Genomic DNA, 8,754 nt, shown 5'->3' with positions numbered 1-8,754 from the left:
ACAAATTTTAATGCCATCCTTTCAGGTTGAATCTCTTGGGTCCGGACAAGTAATGTCAATTTCTTTTTCTATACTGTTGAAAAAGATAATTTTAAGTTTAATAAATTTAAATTTTTATGTATATATGTAATTTTGAAAAAAAAAACAGTAATGCATATACTTGAAAACTCCAAGTATATAAATGGGGTAAACATGAGCCTTCTTCCTGCCATCACCCTGTCTCCCTTAAGGGTGATACGTGTTAGCTTTGAGTGTTTATGACTGACCAACTATTTAATGGCATATAACTTGGAGAATTAAGTGTGCATACATTATTCTTCCCTTTTACAACAGTACTCTTTTGTATGCTGCTTTTCTTATTTAATGATAAATTTAATTTGATGTAACCAGTTTTTGTTATTCTAATAAATGTAGGTATTCTTGATATTGTTCGTTGTTCATTTTAGTGCAGCACACTTCCATTTGATATTTATTATTTCAGTATTTTGTTAGGCACTTTTTTATCGAGAGATCAATACATTTTAATCTTTTTAGAGAAATACAGCAAATATATATGGTCAGGTTAATTCTTGTCCTTATTGTATCACATTTATTTCATGGTGCTCTGGAAATACGAGGAGATGACATTAGTAAAAGCTTGAGTCAGACCTTAAGGACAGGATTCTCTAGGATAAGGCGACTCAACAGTTACTATAGCTTCTATGGACGTGGCCACATGTCAATCTCAGCAAGTTCAGTAGAACTGATATGTAGGGTAGATTCCAGTTGAAAAGTGTTTTGTTCCTGACTAGTCTTTAGGGTAGCTTTTACAACTCAGAACAACTAAATGCCCTTTCAGTGACAACTATGAGGATCCAGCAACATGGGTATTATTCTCCCACTGCTTTCCAAAGAGAGCCACAGCAGTAGTTCCTCGGAGATCCAGCTCCCTGTCAGCCTCCCAGCTGCCTTTGACTACAAGTCTTTTCCATCAGGGAGTTTGCTTCCCTACAGGGATATTCCCCAGTCTCTGGAATGAAGGGTGGGGAGAGGTGGTCTGAATACATTTTCAGAGTGGAGAGCAAGTGTGGGGAGAGGAGGGTGTTCTCTTATTCAGTCACTTGTCCTGCTATGAGCACAGCTTCATTTGTCTATGCTATGTTTTTCCCCAGTGGGTTTCCAAGTAAAACTAAGGTTACAGTGCAATCATTGATTTACTCTCTTAACCACAGTAATGTCTTTAGCTCTGTCCATATGGCTATCATTAAAAACATCTTGAGGGCTGGACAGACAGCTTAGTTGTTCAGGCACTTGGCCTGAGAAGTTTAAAGACCCAGCTTTGATCCCCAGTACACACATACCCCAGGACTCAGAATGTCGGAACTGCAGCTTATTTTGCTAGGAATCAAGGAGTGAGACAGCCAAGGAGGGTTGTATGGGAAGAGGACCTCGAGCTGGAAGAAACCAGGCTGGATGTGGTCATTGTACCACCATGACTTGTCATTGACAGCCAGAGCTGCGGCTGCTTCACATCTCCCCATATGTACTCGGTGCTTCTGCTAGGACTTTCAGCATGGATGTCCTGACATCTCATCTGACTTACAATTCCCCAGTGACATCATACAGTAATTTCATAGAGTGTCTGTACTGCCCACATGCTGACTTCTTGTTCCATGAACAATGCTGTAACAGCCAAACACACAGCATTTACAGTGGCTTGCTTCTATTGTCCAAGAGTTAATTAAAGTCCATGGGGGCTTGTACAGGTTCTACATGGCAGTTTACATAAAGGAGCCAGGAGTCTGTGATTCTGGTATCTTCGGGTACTTAGTTTCAGGTATTTTGAGTATTTATTCATCCGGGCACTGATCTGATTTTAGTCTCATGAAGCCTTTTGGATGCCAGGCAGTTTTCACACTAGGAAAGTGGGCGGCTCAGGCTTCCAAATCCACCAGGGTAGGTGATGGGTTCTGTGTGCCTTTGGCTTCGTTGAGAGCTCACAGGGCATTAGGCATGGCTCCACTATAGGCAGGGTTGTCTGTCACCCACCATGTCCTACTTCCCTCTCAATCCAAAACAGACCTGGCCATAGCACTGCACTGGAGACACGGGTATCTGTAAATTTTCCTCAAGACACAGCGATGTGTGGATGATGGATCATGGATGGATGGGAGATGGTGGGTGAATGGATGAGTGGCTAGGTGGATGGATGTATGGATGGTTGATGGATGAGTGAATGTGTGGGAGGACTGATGAATGCATGGATAGTGGAACAGGCTCACACATTCTCCCCTGAGGCAGAGGTGGAGGAAACAGCTGGGTGAACATTGGACTCTGACCTTTATTTCTTATGATCACAGTTCACCTAGTCAACATAGGGAGGTATTCCTAAATAACAGAAAGCCAAGGAGATAGGACACTAGACACCACAAGAGCCCAGGACAGAGATGAAAGGAGTCTGGAGATGGGAAACAGGAAGGAAGAAAGGAGTCAGTGACAGACAGGGTGAGCCACAAAGATGGGCAGATGGAAAGAGATGGGGGAGAGCCAGAGACCTGGGCTAGGACAGTAGAAAACCTTTGGAGAGCTGGGATATTAAGGGCTGACCTCCCTTCCTACTGGTAATTCTAGAAGTCTGTGCTGAAGGATTCAGGCTCAGTGGTGGAGGCAGGGAGGGTGCTGGACACTTGGCCACTGCTAGAGGTAGGACGTCCACTCTGTGTGCCACCTCCTGTGCTCTCTTGGCCTTGGCTCGACTCCACATAGCCAGTGGACCCCAGGTAGCTTGAGGTAGCCTGTTTTGTGTCCGTTTGCCCCCCCAGAGAGGTCTGGCTGGACTCTCGCATCCCACTGGCATGGGTGTTGGAAGCCAAGGTCACAAGAGCTGTACTAGAGCCAGGGTCATCAAAGGTGACACGGGTCATGGAGTTGACATTGTGGCCTTTCTTAGTCTTGTGGCTCAGGATGGATCCATGGACAGAGGTCTTCTTGGGGAGCTTCTTGGTGGCTGAGTCAGAGATGGTGACCTGGGTGTCAGAGGCCAAGCTCACGTTGCTGTCCACCTTCTTCGAGGCCTCAGCCAGCTCCTGGAGCTCCACCTGGAGGCAGGCACTGTTAGTCAGACCAGTGGCAATCCTGGTCCCACCCTGGGGAGCCCACTCTCACCGATTTCATAACTTGACTCAGCAACTCTTCCTTGCTCATAGGATAGTCATCTTTAGGCACATAACCTGGGGGCTCTTCTCTAGGGTAGAAGGAAGGTGGAAAGTCCAGACCTACTTCTCTGCTTAATCCACAGTTCCCAGATCTCCTCTGCCTGCCCTGTTCCTTCAGGAATACCAAGCACCGAACTTCCCACTACAAGTACCCATTTAACCTTCTGTCCCTAGGCCATACAAGCCACCATCTTTCCCTCAAGCCCTCTATTCCACTTGTCTGTCTTCCCCACATAATCAACCACCTTCCTTCCCTGCCACAAGCCTCACAGGTTTTCGGGAGGCTGGAGTGGGGTCGTCTTCTTTGGAGGATCCACCTGTCTCTGTCCCAGCACCAGGAGGGCAGCTTCAGACAAGGAGGCACGGTTCTGAGAGAGTAGGGGTCCAGGGTCAGTGCAGACACAGCCAGACCTGGCTCCCCACACCCATGTCCCTGCCCATGCACCTGGGTCTCCAGGAAGGCCTGCACAGTGAGGAGCTGCACCAGCCGCTTCTCAATGGTGCTCAGAAAGAGGCTCACATCCTTGTCCTGCATGCAGGTCTTGACACCAAGGAGGTCCTTGATGACACTGCTGTCACAGTGAGCCTTGTCAAAGAGATGCTGGATGTCTGAAGGCAGGGAGGGGCAACTCTGTCAGGATGCCAGCCCTGTATCCACGTGGGATGCTCATACCCCTCCCCAAGGCAGTGGTCAAGCCCCAAAGACTGAAAGCAGCCAACCAGCCATCCCCAGAACTCTCAGGTTCTCAACAGCCAGGAGGAAGAGATATCTAAGGAGACATCACCTTGGAGAGACAGCTCAGCTAGAAACAAAGCCAGTTCCTGCCAGTCCTACAATCCTTCCTAGACTGTGTGCTCCCCAAGGAATCAGGAGCAGATATGGCAGGCAGGAGCTGTTTTATTTCTCGGCTAACATCTCATCCCACATAGTCATGACCTTTGTGACTCACTGGGCCCTCTTGGGAGCCCCCCACCCCACAGACCACTCATGTCCACTTGCACTTAGCTACGTATGTGGCTGTAACTGATTCCCTGCACAAGCACACCCTATCCTTAACCAGGGCCCATCACTCCCTTGCTTGCCTTTTGCAGAAGTTTCTCCGAGTTTCTGCATATTTTTAAAAGATATATCTATCATATTTCTACGTTTTCTGTTTAATGTCTCAAAAGACGTTGCAGTTAAGTTAAATTACTTAGGACAGCAAACTGTTGGAAATTACCTGTGTCTCTGTAGAGAAACAGGTAACTGCAACAGCTATACTATTACAGGTGAACTGCTCCCTCCAAAGCACTTGTTCAAGTCCAACCCTCCCAAGTGCATCAAAATATAACCTTATTTGGAAATGCAGTGATTAAGACAAGTCACCTCGAGCATGGTGGTCCCCAATACAACAGGATGAGTGGCTTTATAAAACAAAGGCAAGTGTGGGCAATGAGGAAAGGATGCCAAGAGACAGGGAAACACAGTCAACTAGGAGTGCAGGGCAGACCCCCAGCCCTGCCAGCAGCTTGTTTTCCAACTTCTGACAACAGTTTTCCAAACAGACTGACTGGTGAGATGTATCTGTTTTCAGCCATGCAGTCTTGGCACTGACTTAAGCACTCACAAACTAGCACTCATACTAAGGAATGTAATTTGCCAAAGAATGACACAGCAGTCCACACCCCACAACATTGTATTACTACACTACCATTATTTCCATATATGTAATATGTGCTTTTTTCTGTGTGTGCATGTGTGTGTGTGTAATATATATGTATATGTGGTATATGCATTTGTGTACATGTGTCCTGTGCACATAGTGCAGAGTCTAGAGGACATTGGATATCCTCCTCTATTACTCTTCTGCCTGTTTCCCTGTGTTGTGTGACACTGCCCTCTGAGCCAAACAACTGTTGCCATCTATATCAGAAGCAGCTGTGACTGCTCATGGGAAGCCCTTGAAATTGGGCCTGTTGACAATCCCACACAGCAGGAGGGAGCTCAATGGGCTGTCCAACCATCATCTGAGATCTCAGATACATCCAGCTGTATGTGGTGATGTATAAAATCTCGTGACACCGGGAGGAAAATAGAGTATATGTGGGGGGAGATCAAGGGACAGCCAGGGTTGTCATCTACACTGGGGTGCTGCTTTGGAACAGAGATATGAGTGTACAAGGGCTTCCAGGCAGTGCAAACAGAATACAGTTGCATGCACCACTTTGTGCATCTGGTTTACATGGGTACTGAAGAATTGAACTCCAGTTATTAGGCTATGCAAGAAAGTACCTTAACAATTGAACCATCTCCCCAGCCCACCGTGTGTGTGTGTGTGTGTGTGTGTGTGTGTGTGTGTGTGTGTTTTCAAGATAGGGTCTCATTCTATCCCAGGCTGACCTGGAACTCACTTAGTAGTGCCAGGCTGGTCGTAAACTCTCACTGATCCTCATACCTTGGCTTCCAATGTGCTGGGATTAAAAGCATGTGCCACCATGCCCAGCCTCACTACCACCTTTTTGTCTTTCTCCATTATTACTCTCCAGCATCCCACCTGACTCACAAGAGAAGCATACGGGATGGGCATGAAGTATATACTACACCCATTTCCAGAGGCTACGAAAGGACAGTGTATGCCTGGGTGAACAGTGGGTAGAATGGGGCCCAGAGCCATGAGGGTGGCCGGACTCCTAAAAGCTCACATAGCTGTGCTGAAAACAAGACAGAGGGACAAGGAGTGCCACTCAACAGGGCTGTGGAGTAAGGAAAGAACACCAGGCCACACGTCATACCACATACATAGATTCATCTGGGATAGGCCCCAGACTCCAAGCAGAAGCAGAACAAAAATTCAGTTAAAAACACAGAGAAAAACAGCATGGTACTGGTACAAAAACAGACATATAGATCAATGGAATAGAATGGAGGACCCAGCTGTAAATCCAGGTAGCTACAGCCACCTAATTTTCAATAAAAATGTCAAAAGTACTCATTGGAGAAAAGACAGCCTCTTCAGCAAATGGTGCTAGGAAAACTAGATATGTAACTGTAGAAGGATGAAAAGAGATCCTTATCTCTCTCCAGGTACAAAAATGAAGGCCAAATGGATCGAGGACCTTAATATCAGACCTGAAACTTTGAAACTGCTAGAGGAAAAAGTAGGGAAAATCCTTCAAAGGCCTAGGCAAAGACTTTCTCACTATAACCCTAATTGCTCAGGGAAAAAAAACAACAACAACAAAAAAAAAAAAAACCATGGATCAACTGCTGGGACCTCATGAAATTGCAAAGTTTTTGTACAGCCAAGGGCACTATGAATAGAGCCAAGAAGCAACCTACAGAATGGGAGAAAATCTTTGCCAACTATACATCTGACAGAAGGAGATTAACATACAAAGAACTCAAAAAACCAAATAAGAAATCAAACAACTCAATTAAAAAATAGAATATGTGCAGGCTTTAATCCCAGCACTTGGCAAGCAGAGGTAGGAGGATCACTGTGAGTTTGAGGCCACCCTGAAACTACATAGTGAATTCCAGCCAGAGCCAGAGTGAGACCCTACCTCAAAAAATACAAAAAAAAAAAAAAAAAAAAAGACTGTGGCACTAAATAGAGAGTTCTCAAAAGAAGAAATATAGATGGCATATAAACATCTAAAAAATGTTCTACATCCCTAGCCATCAGGGAAATGCAAATTAAAACTACACTGAGCCAGGTGTGGTGGTGCACACCTTTAATCCTAGCACTTAGGAGGGAGAGATGAGAGGATCGCCATGAGTTCAAGGCTACCCTGAGACTACATACTGAATTCCAGGTCAGTCTGGGCTAGAGCAACACCCTACCTCAAAAAACCCCAAAATAATAATAACAATAAATAAAATTTTAAGCCGGATGTGGTGATGCACACCTTTAATCCCAGCACTTGGGAGACAGAGGTAGGAGGATCACCGTGAGTTCGAGGCCACCCTGAGACTACATAGCGAATTCCAGGTCAGCCTGGGCTAGAGTGAGACCCTACCTCAAAAATCCAAAATAAATAAATAAAATAAAATTTTAAAATGATGTTGAGACTCCATTTCATTCCTGTTAGAATAGCTACCATCATGAAAACAAATGACAATAAATGCTGGTGAGGATGCAGGAAAAGAGCAACCCTTCTACACTGGTGGTGGGAATGCAATCTGGTCTAGCCATTGCGGAAATCAGTGTGGAGGTTCCTGAAACAGCTAAAAATAGATACGCCATATGACCCAATTATACCATTCCTAGGCATATATCCTAATGACTCTTCTTACTACTTTAGAGATGCTTGCTTAACCACATTTATTGCCACTCTATTCACAATAAATAGGAAATGGAACCAGCCTAGATGTTCCTCAACTAATGAGTGGAGAGTGGATAATGAAGATGTGGGCACATTTATACAATGAAGTTCTACCCAATGGTAAAGAAAAATGAAATTAGGAAATTTGCAGGAAAATGGATGGATCTGGGAAGGATTATATTTAGTGAGGTAACCCAGGCTCCGAAAGCAAATGCCACATTTCCTCTCGAATATGGATCCTAGGTACAAATTATTGGACTTCTATGTGAGTTTGAATAAAACTTAGTAGCAGAGGCCAGAAAGCTAGAAAAGGAATTTAAATGGAATAGAAAGGAATGGAGGCAGGACTTAATAGGATGGTATTGTATATATGTAAGTAGAAGAACAGATTAATGGGGGTGAAAAGGCCTAAGTGAGGTCAGGGGAAGTGACTGAGTAAAGGAAAGGTGGACAGAGGACTAATCAAAATGTAAGTCAAATGGAAACCTACTTTTTTGGACAATGGAACACTCAGGAGCCATAGATTGTTACTAGAAAATTTTCAGTGCCAGGGATGGGATACCTTACAGTGAATTGTTGGCCAGGGAGGATCCTTGTGGCCCCAAAATATTACAGGCCATTACCAAAGCTCTTGGTTTCCCACCAGGAGTCAATGGTAAGACCCTATTGCTGAAGACTCCAAATACTTGGGCTGCAAGGTCACTGAGAAATCCTGCTGGAACTGAACTGAAAACCTCCTCCCTGTAGACCACTGACAGCTAGAAAAAGCTATGCTGAATGCAGTTCAATGAAAGAGAGAAATCACCAGTGGAGATACTCAACAGTGTGACACTGCAGGACTTAAATTTGGCCAGCCAGACCAAATGAACCAATGGGTGCAATAGTGTCATGTCTGTTATGGAGGAAACCAATCACTCTCTATCTAATTAGACTGGAGGCCCACTCCATCCCTGAAACTGAAAACCTACAACAGGTGTAGTCATGAGCCCTAGGGGTGTATCATCTGCTATTATCTGGCTAAATGTATATACTATGCTTGCCTGGTAAACACTTCTGTTAATGTTCATACCTATATATTAATGCTACTCTTACTTTTGGTTCGAGAAGCTCTCTTTTCAGATGGCAATGACCTTGTGATGACTCAGAAGGCATTATGGTACTGAGAAGTGACAGAGGAGTGCTCATCACTGAAATATTTCTGTCACACATTCCAAGGCACAGGGTCCATTGCAGAAGAGGTGGCAGAAAAAAAATG

At 44.9% G+C, this 8,754-nt stretch overlaps 1 protein-coding gene across 4 annotated transcripts in view; it reads right to left on the bottom strand.

Annotated features, from left to right (window-relative positions):
* Positions 1-468: 468 nt before the first annotated feature.
* The window catches only part of Odad1 (outer dynein arm docking complex subunit 1), a 29,024-nt gene continuing 20,738 nt past the window's right edge, over positions 469-8,754 (bottom strand). For all 4 annotated transcript variants that reach the window (XM_045158928.1, XM_045158929.1, XM_045158927.1 and 1 more), the window contains 4 exons: positions 3,640-3,803; positions 3,465-3,562; positions 3,145-3,223; positions 469-3,077 (listed from right to left, as the gene is read on the bottom strand). In XM_045158928.1, the coding sequence (XP_045014863.1) occupies positions 2,607-3,077; positions 3,145-3,223; positions 3,465-3,562; positions 3,640-3,803 (812 nt within the window). In that variant the 3' untranslated portion in view covers positions 469-2,606. The remainder of the gene's footprint in view (positions 3,078-3,144; positions 3,224-3,464; positions 3,563-3,639; positions 3,804-8,754) is intronic.

The sequence above is a fragment of the Jaculus jaculus genome, chromosome 9 (genome assembly GCF_020740685.1).
Source record: "Jaculus jaculus isolate mJacJac1 chromosome 9, mJacJac1.mat.Y.cur, whole genome shotgun sequence".
In the NCBI taxonomy this organism is placed as follows: Eukaryota; Metazoa; Chordata; class Mammalia; order Rodentia; family Dipodidae; genus Jaculus; species Jaculus jaculus.
The sequence above is the reverse complement of the archived record's forward strand: the minus strand, read 5'-3'. Positions and strand labels throughout refer to the sequence as shown.